Raw genomic sequence first — 17,010 nt, forward strand, 5'->3', positions numbered from 1 at the left:
GACAAGTAATTTTGTAATGTCAAGATTTTCCTACTTTGGCCTTATCTGCTGCTGTAAGATTTTTTTTTTTTTTTTATAGTAGTAAATACTGTGAGTTTTTCACATAATTTTCCTTTTCCTTGTTTCTGCCTCTGGGATGCAGTGACATTGGAATTTATACGCAAAACCAAAATAATGTTGCATTACATTTTTCTCTTTTGCAAAAATGAAAGTTCTCACTGTGCTTTCCTTGAGGTAGACGTGTAATTACACACAGAACATCAGAAGAATTTGTTCTAGCTGTGGTGATAGTTGGAAATTTATTAGATTTAACTCTTGCGTATTTTTTTTATTGCTATTGAGAGTTTTTTGGAGTTGATGTGCCCATTTAAAAATGCTGATGTCACATCTAGTTGCTCTGATTTCAGTAATTGTGCTCTTTTGATTCAAGATGTCCTTTGAACTTCTGGGGGTCTGGGGGTCTCTTCAAAATATACGTTGGTGGAGAAGAGTGAAATAAAATTCACTATAATGACCCCTAGACCCATATAGCAAATACTCAGTCTGCTTGCTTAGTAGACTGAGGTGCCTTTATTTTCCTTGGTAGGTGGCAATTAGAAAGAGCTAACACACTGTTGTGGCCTGATCTGTTCTTCCCATCACCTTCTCCCTTGTGGGTTCTTAGTTCCACTGCCTTGTTTGTCTTCATCTTAATTTTCCATCCTCAGCTAAAAGTGGCTTTTAGCTTTTTTGCAGAATTGGCTGCACGCAAAAGCAAGCATTAATGAAACGCTGTAGTGATTTAAACTGCATGCTGCACTTGCGTAGCTTTGTGGAATAATTTAAAGCCTCCTCGCAGTATATTTTGTCAGTGACTGAGCTAATGACCGGTTCACCCTGTATCTGCTTCAAGGGACATCCAGAATGCTGATCTCAGGGAAATTACATTTTCTGATTCAAATGCCACCCAGCCTTTATCTCAGCTCTGGCTTGGTGTTGCTGACGCTAAGAAGAGCTGCAGTGCCAGGTGCTCAGTTGGTAGCTAATGACAAACTAGACACAGAGGTGGTTGTACTCTTTGTTTGCAAGAGAAAAATGAGCACTCCTTTTTTTCCTGTATACCCAGCACTATTTTGTCATGAAATACAGCTCCATGGTAACATAACCACTTATGCCGTTTGTGTATCTTCTGTGATATGCAGATCATAGTTAACAGCAGTTGACAATGTTATATTAAGCTATATTAAACCTGTCCTTTAATCGAGACTTCTCAACAGAGTATCAGAATAGGAAACTTTTAAAGATACCTAAGCACAGATTTTAAACAGGCTCATAAAACAAAAATACACAGTTATCTAAAATTAGAAAGAGACTGACTGTAGCACTAAGCTACGTTTTAAGACGAATTGAGTAATATTTCTGAGCAATATAACCCAACTTCAGTCCTAAAACTCACATCACTGATATGGAGGAATTATTTTATTCTTTGATTGCACTTTGGGAAAATTGATTAGAAGTAGAGTTTACTGAGGTTCAATTTACTTCTAGAGGATGTCATAAATTGCTGAAGTAATTTACTATGGTAAAATTTGACACTCTATCTGATTTTAAATAAAATTTAAAATTTTCTAAAAAAGGAATCTGACCACATACCCAAACAAGCTAAAATGACCATTGAGCAGCTCCACCTATTAGCTTGTTATAACATCCAGATCCCCACTAAGAACCACTAACTAATGTTGGTCCCACTTACATATGTATAACATGCATGCAGTATATAATTATATACATATAAAATGTAGTTATACCAGCAGTTATAGCAGCAGTTCTCCAAATTGACCTGCTCGGTGAGGTAACGGATGCCCTAGGCTTGAGAAATTTAACAGATACCTGCATGGGAGACTACTTTCTGTGTGACTGTTTTGGGTTTTGTGCTTTAGGTCAGGTATGACAAAAAGAGAATGAAATCCAAATGGGGTTGGGGGGAGGCGGAGGGAGGTGAGAAGAATGCCAGGCATGTGTATGTAACATAAGGAGGAAGATATTTAAACATTGAATAAAAATGTTGCCTGAAAGAGGCAAATTCATGTAAATGTTATTTCCCTAAAGGTAACAACTGACAGCCTCGTTTTATTTTCTACTAAGTGCAGGGACAATATACCTCAATGTTAAAAGTTTAGTTTCAGTATTATTTAATTGACTAGTGTCTTTACTTCATGCACAATCCTTTTGATAAGCTCTATCAGAGGAATCAGAATAATTGCATAATATATCTAGGTCTCTCTGAAAAATTCACAGCAATTGGATCAGGAAATTATATCTAGTTTAGTGATATTAGATATTCCATTACTGCTCCTTTGTAGCATTAGTAGGACTAATTTCTTTCATTCTTTTCTCCCCTTTAGCCCTAAACAACAGGCAAAAATGGCAGAGTACTGCAGATTAATATTTGGAGATGCTTTACTTATGGATCCATTGGAAAAATACCCGGTAACATAGTTTAATATTTATCAGATCACAAATACCTGGGTGAGTTTTTATTTAAGTGTTTCAGTCCTGTGTCACTCTTCATATGTGGCCTTTCAAAACAGAGTCTAAAGGAAGGGGTTAAACAATGTGAGCTGTCGGTGACTTAAGCATACAATTTCTGATGCAGAGATTGTTCTGATACAGTGAATTGTAATCTTCTAAACGCAATTGATTCTCAGAGCTGCCATTTTATAATAAGGTTTTCATATTTGAACTAATACTTATTTTGGTTATTATTGTAGACATTTCATAAAGCATTTTTCTTTTCTTCTTCAGTGCCCTCAGTAGTCCTGTTTGTGGTTGTTGAGATTCTCTCTTGCACAAAATACATTTCATTTTAACAGGGCTTATAGAGGTTACAAAATTATCTTGCACAATGTGGGCCCTAAGAAATTGCCATAAGCTTGTTTCTTTTGTTGTTGTAACAAATTTCCTTTTTTTGCAAGCTTGAATCTGGGGTTCCTCTTCCAAGCCCTATGGATTTAATGTACAAAATTCTCGTGAAGAATAAAAAGAAGTCACATAAGTCTGCAGATGGAAGTGCAAAAAAGAAGCTTTCAGAGCAAGCTTCCAACACATGCAGTGATACGTCTAGTATGTTTGAACCTTCCTCCCCCGGAGCAGGTATGAATCCACAAATACGTTTCTTCCTAAAATACAAATGCTTAATTACAGCTATAATTCAATGCATTTACATTGCTCTAGCAAGGTAAAGATATACCATTACTTAGGTTTTACTCAGTAGGACACAACGCTCAGTGTCATTGATCCAGGAGGCTGTAAAGGCTCGCAGCTGAGGAATCACTTACGGAGTGACCTAAAGTTTAGTGATGTGTACTAACATTTATCTGCACTGCTTAGGAAGTAAAGCAAGCTGCCAGCTCCTCCACCCTTGGGTGCCTTTTCTGTGTGCTCAAGCCCAATACCAAATATAAATGTTTTTTATTTTCTGTTGCCTCTGAGATGTGCCTACTTTTTGGTGCCCTTTCGGACTTAACCCATTGCTCAGGAGAAATGCAGTGGTTCTGCAGTATTTTGAGATTTAGAGTAGCTGTGTATGAGGTATCTGTCGCTCAGGCAGGCAAGGTTCAACCTGCTGTTGTCTTGCATTAATTTGGAACATGTCATAGACCTCTATGCAGAGTGCTATAAGATGTTCTTCTGTTCCAGAGATAGAAACAGGCAGAAATAATACTGCAAACAAATATTTGTTACCATCTGGAATTGTATGGAATGTAGCCAATGGAGAGCAGTGTATTACATTTAACTTGTTCATTATTAGCAGAAATTTTAAAATCGGAAATGAAATAGAAAAGTGATTATAATTTAATGCATATATTCTGCTGATGCCTGTGGGTTCTGCAGGGGACCATTGTGAGTGTTGGTATGCAAAAAAAAATAGTAAAAGATGGTCTTCATCCTGAAGAGCTTAAGACCTGACTAGAAAAGACAAAGAGAAGTGCAGAGAAAAAGGTAAAGTAAGGACTTGTTCTAATCCACAGGAGCAGATTTGCAGCAGGACAAACAACAAAGTCTGTATAACCTGATTGCCAGCCCAGTGCACTAGAATTTCTTCTTCCTATTAAGACTGAAATTTTAGTTTGCTAAAAGCATAGACATTTATGCCCCAGTAGCAGGATACTTACAGAGCAAATGGAAAGCTCTACTGGAATCTAAGTTCATTACCATTTGCCATTAATTTTTTTTTTCCCATTGTTTGTAGTTTTTTCTAAACTCTGATTAATTGAGCTGAAAATTTTTGTGCTGGCAATTTGCCTCAAGCTGAATTTAAAAAAAAAAAAAAAAGATGTTGCTGTATTTGTGAATAACATTGTTTATCTTATTAGAAGCAAAGAAAGAGTTTTCAACTATTGTGTTAAGAAACTTTGAAAAGGGCATGCTTTGGAGTAGGGCTTGGATTTCAAAGGGAGATTCGTCTGGTGTCAGGAATGATTTAATGATTTTCTTGATTTGCTTTAGACAAATCCTAAACAACAGAAAAATAAGTGTGTGTATGTCAGCTGACACCTTTCCAACACTTGAAATCAACCCTCGGTACCTAACTGTACATCTGCGTTAGCAGCACATAGTGAGAACCCGGTGGCAAAGTATATGTCTTTTGCTGTATGATTTCTTCTGCATGCCTGATCTGCCTAGAGGGCAACAGCCATGTCTTTCAGGAGCCTCTCTATGAGCTTTTATAGGAAAAGACCTGGGCTGTGAATCTAGATGTTGATGATGATGCAAGGCAGGGGGGTCAGTCCCATAATAGGGTGTGTAATTTTACAAATTAAATGTGAATATTATGTCTGTATTACCTATATAACAACCTCCATTAACTCTAGATTGCAAAGATGAACACTTAGAAAATGCTAAAACTGAGATTGCAAAATTGATGTGGTCACTTGGTTCATCTCTGACTGCCAAAATATATTCCTTGTAATCCTTCTGTCAGCCATTGTTTCTCATTTAGGACCTACACTTCTTTTGGAGAAATCAGTTAGTATTTTTTCTCTCGCTGTATTTCAGTAGATGTAGCATTCTCATCTGACAGTGAATTTCTGTGCGGGTATCCAGGCTGCGTATGAGCATTCTACAAACAGCAGTGAATTTATCTGAACAATACCTGTGGGGAGTGAAATAATATTAAGCCAATTTTATCTAAGGACAACTGAGTCTGAGAGAGCTTAAGAACAGTTTAGGGGTGACTGACAAGGAACATCCAGGATCTGATTTTTCAAGAATACTTTGAATTTTTAAGTACTCAGAGCACAGCTCTAGAGATTTCAGCTGCGGCTTACAGCTATGAGCATGCAGCATTCCTGTAAATCAGATGCCAGATTTCTGTCTGTGGACATTAAAAAAAAAATTACTCTCCATTTTATAAGATGGCAGTGACAAGACCCAGTGAAGAGCATGGTTCCATGGGGCAGTGCTCAACAGTCACCATGACACCTTTCATCTCACTGCCTTGTTCCTTATGTGCACCTCAATATCGGCAACATGTAACACTCCAGCACTGCAAGCATTATGCTCCTCTGTACCCAGTACCAATTTCTTCCTGGAGCATGAAGGGAGTAATGCAATTAAAGACTCACTAAAGGAAGCCTAATTCTTAACATTTCTTAATATGAAGTGTTTCAATACTCCAACCTTAATATAATCTTTACATTTAGCAAGCTGGGCATGTTATTCAAATAACTCTATTGTATTGTATAGCTCCTGTCAGAATTACTGCTGATCTCCAGGAGAAAGTTGTGCTGATTTAGCTTTCTTGAGATTTTAAATTAGCTTTTTCACAGCAGTGCAAAAAATATGGAGATTCGTACTTCAGTTGATGGCAAGTTTCACTGTGTCTTTGCACTGCTTGAGGTCAGATTTAAACCCAAATAAACCACTCTTTTCATATGCTTATAAAACATATCATATAAAAGCTAGGTGGAGGTGACATAGTAGCAATAATTAAAAAAAAAACAAAAACAATTCTGAAATTAGTTTTGCAGAATGGCTTGCAAGACGTTCATGAAATTGATGTAAAAAGTAACTTCAGTAGGCTAGGTATAGTATCTGTCAGTGGAGAAGCCTTTCCCTAAAGGTACAGCAAAGCTGGCAAAGCAGAAAAAGAATTTCTGAGATGACACTTGTGAGAGAGATTGTAATTTTACTAAACAAGAATCTTAGACCTGGCTGTTTATAGCACAATGAACAGAAGTAAATAAGCAAGATTTTCAGTGCAGTTAGATTACACTGAAAAAGGAACAGTGGCAGTTCTACAGGTACATACATTTTTCTGAAAGTAGCCAAAATGTGCTAATTGAACAGTATTTAAATTTTTGAGCAAATTGTTAATTTCTCACTGATAGGATGACATTTTTGTCAGAGCAGTGTGTGCTGCAAGGAAAGAGTCACAGGAAGACAGGGGATAGAATTGGCTCCATTTCATGATGACTAAATAGAAAACTGGATAAAACGTTTTAGGCTCAGTGTATGTACATTGCTGCTGCATGCCAGCTGAGACCACGGCCTACTGTTACAAAGTAAAATGTTTTAGCAAACTGAATAAAGTTCATTTTCTCCTTTCTAAGAATCAGCAAGTGCTGATGTACAGACTGTGGAAAAAAGAAAAGGTGATTTCTGCCCCCACCCCCCCGGAAGGTGCTAGTGGTTGCCTAAATGCTGTAGAGCGAACAAGCTGCACCAGCAAGTTCCACATTTATGATCAGTTCTGTCTGTTATTTTAAAGGGATCTGAGAAAGCAATTAACAAATTCTTCTGAATTTCAAGCAATGTATAACCTTTTGTTTTATTAGGCTCTCATATCTGTCACGCTGCTGAGGCATGGTGAGAATGGATAATATTTAGTACTCTGCTTCCTTGACCCTTGGTAACAGGGATTTGGGTTATCATTCCAAGCTCTCCTAATCATCCTCCATTCAGTATTACTGTGTTGAACCCCTTTACCCATCAGTTGGGATTCAGCCTCCTTTGTCCATTTGTTACGTTGCCAAATAAGCACTTTCATGTCTTCACCATGGTGCCCTACTCACTAGGGGCAGCTCCTTAAAAACATCCTTGAAACTGCCCCATTACTCCACCGAGAAACTTCTGCCCTTCTGCCTATGAGTGGCTGACAGTATCAGTGTTACAACTTAACCATTGTTGTAGGGATCAACATCTTTTTATTTCTTGGTATTCATCTGTCTGCCGCTGTCCATGGGCAGGCACTTGTCTTGTACTTGGAGGGCAAGCCCTTGGAGCAGGGCTCTCTATTTTCACTGTATGCCACATAGCATGGAGAGATTCTGTCCTGAACTGGGTTTGTAGTTCCATCTAAGTGCAAATAATAATTAAAAAATAGCCATTACAGCTAGTTGTCCCTTAGACAAGCTCACACATACATAGTGGACTTGACCTGCGGCACAGCCGCATATGCCAGCCCACGTGCATTTATGAAACACAGTGTCTGTGCCCTCCTGGGAAGGGATAGAAGTGATGGCATGGGACTGATCCCACCACCACTGGGAGAGGATGAGCTTGAAGGCATCCGCAGCTCAGATGTCTTCTCAGTCTGGCCAAGGCTTGCTCTGACTTTATGTCCCAGTGGTGTAGAGGGAAAAGAAGGTTAGGTTTGAGCGTAGGCCCATGCTGCTGGGAGAAAGGCAATGCAGATGTAGTCATACTTTCTAAAACACTTACCAATTTTTATTCTGTGGTTGGAATCCTGTGTATTATTTGTCCTGGTTTTGCTGTCTGATGAAGAACTTGAAAATGGGATCTGATCTCCTTGGGAGTTTTTGTGTTAAATATTTTTAAATAAATGAATATTTTATATACTTTCCTTCCTGGACACTTCTAGCAAGAGCGAACGATCATCTACCTGGTACCTCAGCAGCGCAAGCTGGCTGAAATCTGCCCATGTCTCCCATTTTGTGGACTGTGCAAAGTGTTATTTTGTCAGTCTTGTTACTTTAGTTGAGAACTTCCCATCCAACAATTGTGACTGCAAATCCTGTGAGCTCGGCTGGCTCTTCACAGTGCGTTGAGGTTCCCTGAGCCATCCCTTGAGCCTGTTGAGCAACTATGTTATTTTCTTCAATGAAATGTTCAGGAAGAAATGTGTTCATGAATACAAGCCTAACATTTCAGTATCTGCATCTGGAAGGAAATACAGCCTGGGTAGTCATCATTTGGTTGTGAAAGGCACTCTCATTATTTAAATCATCTGTGTTCTCCATGGTCAGAAGGGGTGCACTGGGCATGATTCAAGGCCTGCTGGAACAAAGAGGAGTTTCTTTATTGACTCAGTGGGCTTTGGATTAGGCTCTAAATTGATAGGAGGAACTGAGACTGCATTACATTCTCTGGAGAGTTTGAGAATGCTGCACAGTGGTTAGATTTTTGTGCTGCCAAAATAAAATTGCCACTGCTGAAGAAAGCTGATTTTTTTGTAGAATAAAATCTTGAGAAAGAGTTGTCAGTCTAATAGATGTGGACAGGTGACTGCAGTATAAGTTAAACCTTCCTTTCCAGAGTCTTCTTAAGGTGCACAGTGTATACTTCATGACAGTCAGACCCACAAGAGGAGTTGCTAAAGAGAAAGATAAGCTTGATATTCCTTAATGGTTTAATTTCTGGTGCAACCAAATCTAAACATCTTGGAGATAGGGAGAGGCATTCATTAATTAACAATAAAGAATCTGCGTCTTGCCCATAGGAATTTGATGAGTACACCGCAATTGGGAACAAGGCATCAAATGTGTTTTATTTGGTCCCGTTTACTCCATTAGTACATTTTCAGGGAAAGGATGAGCCTTATGTATCTTCACATTATTTGATCTGCACTGCCCTCAGCCGGTGCATTTCAGCTATGCCACCGGAGTCAACAGTAAGGCACACCAAAGCAGTCTGTGAAGGGAATTGAAGTTAAGCTATTGCAGTTAGGCTCCTGTGCCAGATCCTCCCAGCTGTGCTACCTCAGTACACGTACTGCGACACGTTCAGAACAGATGGATTTTGCTGAATAGCCCTTGATACCACAGCGCATGAGAATCTCATCAATTTTCGTGTGTGATTTCTTCACCCTGTGCATGGTGTTACTTGTGTGCTTCCTGGAGGGGGTGAGGCATTCACTGAAGGTCCTGCAGGAATTTTGCAACAGAGAGGGAGTTTGAACTCACATCTCACAAACCTCAGGGCTGTGCCCCAAGCACGAGAACATCTCTTCAGTGTAGTTTGTGAAACTATACCCCCACACTGTGCACACTACACCACCCAACGCTCTTTTCTCAGTGCTGATGCCTATCCCATGATTACCAAACACTGAGCATCCAACAACTGCAAAGGAAGAGGTTTTGCTTGGCTGGGCCATGAGAATTTATCAATGCTGAAGGTGGATGAATCCCTCGAGACTGTGTATTTGATTTGTGCTGTGACAAAAAGCACATGTATAATGTAGGCTCCTTTAAGCCGTGCTACTTGCACATCCTTCTCGAATTTACTGCTCGTAATTATAACTATTGCTTCAACCAGTAATTATCTTCTGCTTAAAACTTTTCAGGAGAAGCAGAGATTGAGAGCGATGATGATGATGACTACGATGATGACTGTAAAAAGTCGTCGATGGATGAAGTAAGGGTGTAGATATATTTTATGGTGATGGGTTGGTTCCAGCTGTTTTGGGTTGGCTTGTGTTACCAGGAGCTTGTGTTACCAGGGACTACCATCTAGTGGAGAAAGAGAGACAGAGCACTGAGAAACACACCACCAGCTTTCTGAAGTTGGTTGTTAATCGGTTTGGAAGCACATCTTTGCTTTGTTTATTTATATTTTCATTTACTGAAGAATAAGAATTGATAGCACCACAGCTGATCTGTTTTAGACAACTGCTTGTGGTGTATTTAGCATTGTTGGAAGAAAGACTTGACATCAGAAACTTAGAGCTATATTTATTTATCCAACAGTACTGATAATGTGATCAGCACTATGCATGTGTAAAGGTAATGCAGTCCCTTCTCTAGGAGCCATGTAAAAAGAATGAATACAGCAGCAGTTTAATTAAACATTTAAATTTTGTAGCAAATTTTCTTCCTTAGTATGTGAAGCTCCCTGTGCGAGTCATTGACTTCACTAAGCCAGGATCAGTGAAAGATATCACGGTTGATAGGAGACTGGGCTTGCTTGGTATTTGTGGCCTGTGATGACCACCATGGACAGATCAAAACTGCAGCATTTTTCCTTCTCTGTCCTAGGGTACTGCTGGAAGTGAAGCTATGGCCACGGAAGAGATGTCTAACCTGGTGAACTACATTCAGCCTGTGAAGTTTGAGTCATTTGAAGTATCAAAAAGTAAGCAAGCTAAGCATGAACAAAGTCTTATACTGGAAATTACCTGGCAAGTGTTTGGAAGAAAGTTCTGGAGAAATGCTACTTGGCTTCCTCTCACTTAGATACAGGCACACAGACAGAAAATGTTCCTTTGTTATCCAGCCAAATAAAGCCATATACTATTCTGAAACCTGTATTAGTCTAAACATCAAACTTATCAACAGCAAACATGCTGCCATTTCAAAAACATTTTAGAAAATGTTATCTTGTGTTTGTTGTTCATGACTGAAGAGTAACTTAATCAATTTGAGAAAGGTGGTCATAAGTAGTCCTGCGGATTGACTAAGTGCTTTATATTTTGCCTCTGCTACTTTTATAGAGGATTCAGGGTAAGCAGAGTCTGCCGTTCCCCATGTGCAAATTCACTCTTTCCTATCTCTGTGTATTGTATAGAAAAGGCCATAATTTCATCCCCTGCTGGCTTTTACAGAAGATGCCTCACTAGGAATGCACTCAATGGCATCCTCAGTAAACACTGCAGCATCTTTTCCTTTCTTCATGCAGAACCCCCTACTGTTTGCCCTTTTTTACTTTGTTTTGACAGGTTTCAATATGCTCTTGGAGCTTTTTAGTTAAAGAAGCATATAGGATTTTAATTTATTACGGATTTGTGGAGGCCTTGGCAGAGGACAGGTAACTGGTGCCTAAGTCCCTATCTGTATACAAGATTTTGCATTTACTCATGCTGAATAATAAGCATACAGGAAGTTATCTACCTGTTCATTTGTGTGGCGGTATTTATACAGACATACACACAAGCATTCACAAAATCATGCAGCGAGCTATGTTTGTTCCCTGTAATAGTGTCCCTTTAGATATTTATAATCTTCTCTAGCTCTAATGAGAGTTACAAGAACACAGCGGGAAGGAGGTATTCCTTCTGGAAAGGAAGCCATGTGAATCCTAGCAGGAGAAGTTGATGCAGCTGTTGTAAAATTGTCTTGTGTAGATTTCTTCTGTTCACGTGCTGGTGCCTTTCCAAGTTTTGCCTTTTGTAATGCCTTTGCTGATGTCCAGATTTTTTCTTAGTCCTGGCCTGGACTCACTGCCAGACCTTCATTAAATTCAGCAAAGATGAGCTGAATAAAGGAGGAGTTAATGAGGATTGTTTTTTTAATTTGCTGCCTATCCAGCTGTTGCCCAGATTTTATTTTTGTTCACCTGACTTCATTTCCCTAAGTGCAGAGCTCCATACTCCTCTTTTATGTAGTTTCATTATTTCAGTGTTACAGCATTTTTCTAATTTAATATTTTATGGTTCAGAATTTGTTTTGATTTGTGATCCTGGCCTCCGTGGTGATAACAGTACCTCACTGCTTCTGTCATACACACATTTTAGAAGTGCATTTTCTGGTCTTCCATCCAGCTTGTTAGCAGAAATACTGAATAGCACTGGATCTGTAAGAGTCCCCTGATTGCTCTCAATAGAAGGGTTCCCTCTCTCTGACAGGAAGTAGCTGTAACTGTATTTTTTCATTTTTCAGACAGTTTTTCAGTGAGTTGTTTGTCCACTCCATAGTGACTTCCTCCTGATAAGATAGCAGTGTACTGTATCAAGAGAGAGAAATGTGTCTCCTGCACAGCCTTTTCTTCAAAGGGCAGGTTTCTTAATCCTTGCCAGATACTACAAGGAAATAATTGTTCTTATTTTAATTAGGAGTTTGATTAAGCTGTGGACATTTACTAACAGAATCATTTAACAGCTACCAGTTCTGGTTTCCTACAGATGCTCCACTTTAAGATGAGGCTGAGAGACACAGTATATTGCTACGAGAAATTCTAGCAGCTATATTGTAAATGGAATAAAACCACTATATATGTGTGTTGCTAGTGCTAACCCATTATTAAGGGGGAAGAATGGAATAAGAATAATCTCAGTGTCTTTATAAGGAGCCGAGATGGAGGTGAGCTGGCTGGAACAGAGTCTGGAGAAAGAGAAGCTATTGCTTGTTGGAAAGGGAGAGGAATGGTAGGAAAGCATCCTCTACAGAATGGCAGGAATCTCTCGCCATTAGGAGATAACAGCTATGAGTAATGGCAGTAGCATGATGGTTGCTAATTAGGAGTAGGCACCACAATAAAGTCCAAGCCCTAGCTCTCCTGGAGGGAGAGAATCACTTTTGAAACACTGCAGTCATCCTCTGACTCTTCAACACACACTGAGAATAGTTTGTCATTCACAGCCTGGCAGCACATTTTCCTCTCAAGTTGGCCCAAACACTCTAGCTCCTCATTTCTTTGGATCCACTGCTTCCTTTCTGGCTTCCTATAAGGAAAGTGCCCACCTGTTTCTGTCCTGCTTCTCTCTGTAAGACAGGTGCTTTTATTCAGTTTTATCCCTCTCCTGCAGCTTCGCAGTTTGACTTCAAGGAGCTGGCCAGACTGGCTTCCTGGCCATCCCTGTATTACTGCAACACAGTTAGTTCTAAAACCAGATGAAGGCAAGCCTCTTCTCTGCCTTATTGTTGGCTTTCAATAAAGCGGTGGGGCTAGAGAGTTCATGTTTCAACACAGGCATTGTTTCCCTCATTTTTAAAGAGAGCACTGCTGATGTATCTAATGGATGTGACCTCCCAGCACCATGGCCACTTCTTATGCTATCTACACAGCTGCTTGTGATGAAATGGGAAGCTGTTATTTTCCAGGAATCCTTACCTTTCTTACAAAAGTGTAAAGGAAAAAATACTGAAGCTAGAAGGGTCTTGACTTAGGTTCTCTGTGACAGCATGTCACGTGGGTACATGGACAGGCTGTACACGCATCAGGCGAAGGTGAGTAACGAATGATACACAAATTAACGTTTAGTCCTGCTGAGTTGCAAGCTTAGGAGGAGCTTTTCACCACTGTCAGGTCAGAAAATTTGACCAAATTAAAGAGGTCATAGAAGCTCCTCCATGTTAGTTCAGGGTTACATCTGAAGACCTGCTGGGACACAGGAGTGTACCTGCAGGCTCGATTAGATAGCAATGTTTCCATGACTGTTTGAGACAGATGTGACCTTACCCTGACATACTGAAGATAACGAGAAATGCCGTAGGCACAGCTAGCGCACTGCTTAGTTTAATCTGATACGGACATTAGTTATTATAGCTTCAAATTGGCTCAAAGCCCTTGCATCTGTCTGCAAAGACAGTCTAGAGATCTGGCAGGGCCCTTTGTGTTCCCCACAAAAGCTGCTACAATACCTCTGCTTCTCACCGCTGAGCTTTGGGCTCTACCTGTCAAATATATCAACATGGTATTTTGCAGGCAAACATGAGAGATCTCTGTCCGTGCACTGACTTTGTGTTGCCTGCAGCAGGTATAGCAGCAATCTCAGGCAGTACCAATGACCTTAAGTTGGGCACTGCTAATGTGAGTTCAGATGGAGCTCTTGAGTATGCGCAGAGCGAGCTTACTGCTGTCCTCAAACGATTGTGTATATAAATTCAAGATCAAGGTGAAAAGAGCTGGTGAACAGTAAATGGGATAAGGGGACCGAGACTAAACCAGTTGTTTGCAGCTCATGTATCACATATAATTTCATGCTCTAATGTGTCACTGTTTTTTTATTTCCCCTTTAAATTTTCAGAACGCAACAAAAGTTTTGAAATGTCTTCCTTTGTGGAAACCAAAGGGCTTGAGCAACTTACGAAGTCTCCCGTGGAATTTGTGGAGTATCCTTGACTTTCAGAAAGCTGCTTTCTTAGCCCTTCTGTATCGGAGATCTGTTACAGGGCTTTATTTAAATTTGGAGAGAGGAGCTGGGGAAATAGGGACCACAAATGAAATTTGTAGATTTGACTGTCTTCCTAGATGAATTAATTGGCCTGAGTTCTGATGAGCTAATTTAAAAGCTGGGATGAGTCCTTGTGCTGTGGGCTAGGACTAGGGGGAATAGGCATAAACTACATATTGAAGACTTGATACTTTGTATTCTCATTGTTAAATTTATCATCCTGTATGAGGTTTTATGAGTCATGGTGTGGAAGTTGTCAAAATGTGGCTGACTCGTTTTTTTGCAAAGTCATATGAGAAAGCTGCTTTCCCATCATACCTCTAATTCGAAGAGCACTGAGCTGGTTTATTGCCACTCGGTTCTCTTTTTTTAGTTTGGGGTTTTTTTCTAAAGAACTTTTAAAGAAAAGCTGAGGAGTATTCTGTTTAGACCTTTTGATGTTTCCCAATACCGCTCATCATGGCTGCAGTTAAGAATGAACAGTCAAGATAAAATAATGCCTTAAAGAAGATTAATGGAAAGCTGTTTCCACAGACAACCCGCAGCATGTTCTCATATATTAGATTTGTAGACTCGACTATAAGAAGTGCACACTCATCATTTCTGTCTAGAGGCCAATTCTAATGCTCATTCCAGAAGAGCACTTTTTAACTGAGCACCTCGCCCCACTCCAGAGGAAAGTTTGCTGTTTACAGCTAATTGGCCTCTATAAATGCGATCTTAGGAAAATCCTGAATTAGTAACCGTAGTGATAAATGGAATTTTATGATTGCTGTCTTTTTTTTATGCATATGCGTGTGCTATTTCCTTGCTTATTCTGAGTACTCTGTACAGGAACAAACAGCACCTTTAACTACCCCGTATTTATATCTGCTACAAAGCTGTGGACCTCTGGAAGCATTATGGTTGCAGAAATTCAATAAGGAACCCACTGTCATTCTGTAAAGCACACCTGCATTTAAATATTGCAGTCGAACCATTCTCCAAAGTGACTTTTGTCATATATGCTATATCTTAACTACTCACTCTTTAGATACAACAAAATGCAGCTAAGCCGAATTTACCCAAAGGGAACACGTGTAGATTCTTCAAACTACATGCCACAAGTCTTTTGGAACGCTGGTTGCCAAATGGTTGCTCTCAACTTCCAAACTGTAGGTAAGTTATGCTGGTCTTTGGATTTTCTGTAGGTAAGTTATGCCATTCTCTGGATTTTGTAAGCTGTAATTTCCACTTATTTGATACAGTTTCTGATTTGTAGGTAGGAAAGGCTTTATGCATCAAAACACGTCTAGTGGTTGAATGATACTACAAAGCTGTTAATTAAGATTTTTAACACAGTTTTTTTGTTGTTTTTCTTTTTTTTAACTAAAACTGTTCATTATTACCATGCTGTACCTGGTATAATACACATACATAATGCCCTCCATATTGTCATCATTTTTAAGTGGTTACCATTGAGCCACATGTCAGATCTGGCAGGGATTATTTTTTTCTCTATGTCTTCCAAAATCTCGTTATACCAAGACATAAGGGACTTAGATAGCAAATTCCACTTTAAAAGTGAGTTTTTAGGAAACAAAAACATTTTGGCTCCTAGAGGCATAAGTCACTTTTGAAATAGAATGTGTTGTCTACCAAGGCTATGTGTGTTCTGAGACATACAGGTATTTCCATCTGCTGCATCCCAGGATATATCCTGGTCATGTTCTGCCTCTGAGTACATGGTACTGTGGTATCATTCACTTTTTCCTTTCCAGTTGTGCCCATGAACAACACTGCCTGTCCCTGGAAGGCAAAATCCCACACAGACTGGGAGTCTGCAGAGCAATAAAAACCATTCTGGCCAAGTTTCAACCAAGTATCAGGCAACCAGTGTCTGATGTTAGAAGGGTTAGAAACATAAGTACTCTGGTGGGTTGGGTACAACAGCACAATCAGTACAACACTGAGGGACTCAAAACCTAAGTCTCGAGGCTTCTTTTAAAATTTGAAAATGTTATCTATTGAGTAGTCTCTGAAAGATGTCTTAGAGATGTCTTTTTCTTGTCAAAAGAATCCAAGAGGGTGGCTGCAATCACATCTGAGGGCTCTAGTGCAACAGTGTGCCATAAATAGCTGTTTACATTACAGTCAGTTTGAAATTACAATAATTGTTATTATTTTATTGCTTTTTAAATTATTATCTATCCAGAACACAATTCTTACCAGTATTTTTTAACACCTAGATTTGTCTATGCAAATAAACATGGGAATGTATGAGTACAATGGCAAAAGTGGATACAGGTTAAAGCCAGAATTCATGAGAAGACCAGACAAACACTTTGATCCATTTACTGAAAGTATAGTGGATGGAATAGTAGCTAACACCTTGTCTGTCAAGGTACGTACACAGCTGGTGAAAGTGCTCTCATGACAATGTCAGAGCATAGACCTATTTCTGTTGTGCAGTGGCCTAGCAAATGACTATACTAAGTCAAGAAAATGCATTTCATTTAATGGAGTGACATTTCATTTTTAAATTCTGCCTTGCATTTCATGTTGTAGGATAAATAAATGTGTTTTTATTGTATGTATTATTTTCCATAGAAGTAAGTGGGAATTGAATGGATTTAGGCGTAGTTTCACTGGGTTTTTAGTAACAAAGGGCTGAGTTTAAAACATGCTGTTACAAAGTGGTAGGTTGGACTGCGATAGCGACAACACTACACTTTAGTATAAATACATTTTCTGGTTCCCTAGAAATTCTCCAGAAGAACTGTGGAACCATAAACATCAGGTGCAATTCATTGCCAACTTGCTTTTCTTTGTTCCTTTTTAAGGACCTGTAATGAAGTTCACAGATTGCCAGGAACCTGCAAATTGAGAAGTACTTGTATTAGTGTCTAGAGGGATAGATT

General features: G+C 39.4%; 1 protein-coding gene across 1 annotated transcript in view; it reads left to right on the forward strand.

Annotated features, from left to right (window-relative positions):
* The window catches only part of PLCB1 (phospholipase C beta 1), a 399,681-nt gene that overhangs the window by 300,037 nt on the left and 82,634 nt on the right, over positions 1-17,010 (forward strand). Inside the window, exons 13-19 of the mRNA XM_086460815.1 lie at positions 2,385-2,469; positions 2,955-3,132; positions 9,566-9,636; positions 10,257-10,353; positions 13,964-14,048; positions 15,144-15,268; positions 16,339-16,493. Coding sequence (XP_086316941.1) covers positions 2,385-2,469; positions 2,955-3,132; positions 9,566-9,636; positions 10,257-10,353; positions 13,964-14,048; positions 15,144-15,268; positions 16,339-16,493 — 796 coding nt within the window. The remainder of the gene's footprint in view (positions 1-2,384; positions 2,470-2,954; positions 3,133-9,565; positions 9,637-10,256; positions 10,354-13,963; positions 14,049-15,143; positions 15,269-16,338; positions 16,494-17,010) is intronic.

The sequence above is a fragment of the Leptosomus discolor genome, chromosome 2 (assembly GCF_034619465.1).
Source record: "Leptosomus discolor isolate bLepDis1 chromosome 2, bLepDis1.hap2, whole genome shotgun sequence".
Classification (NCBI taxonomy): domain Eukaryota; kingdom Metazoa; phylum Chordata; class Aves; order Leptosomiformes; family Leptosomidae; genus Leptosomus; species Leptosomus discolor.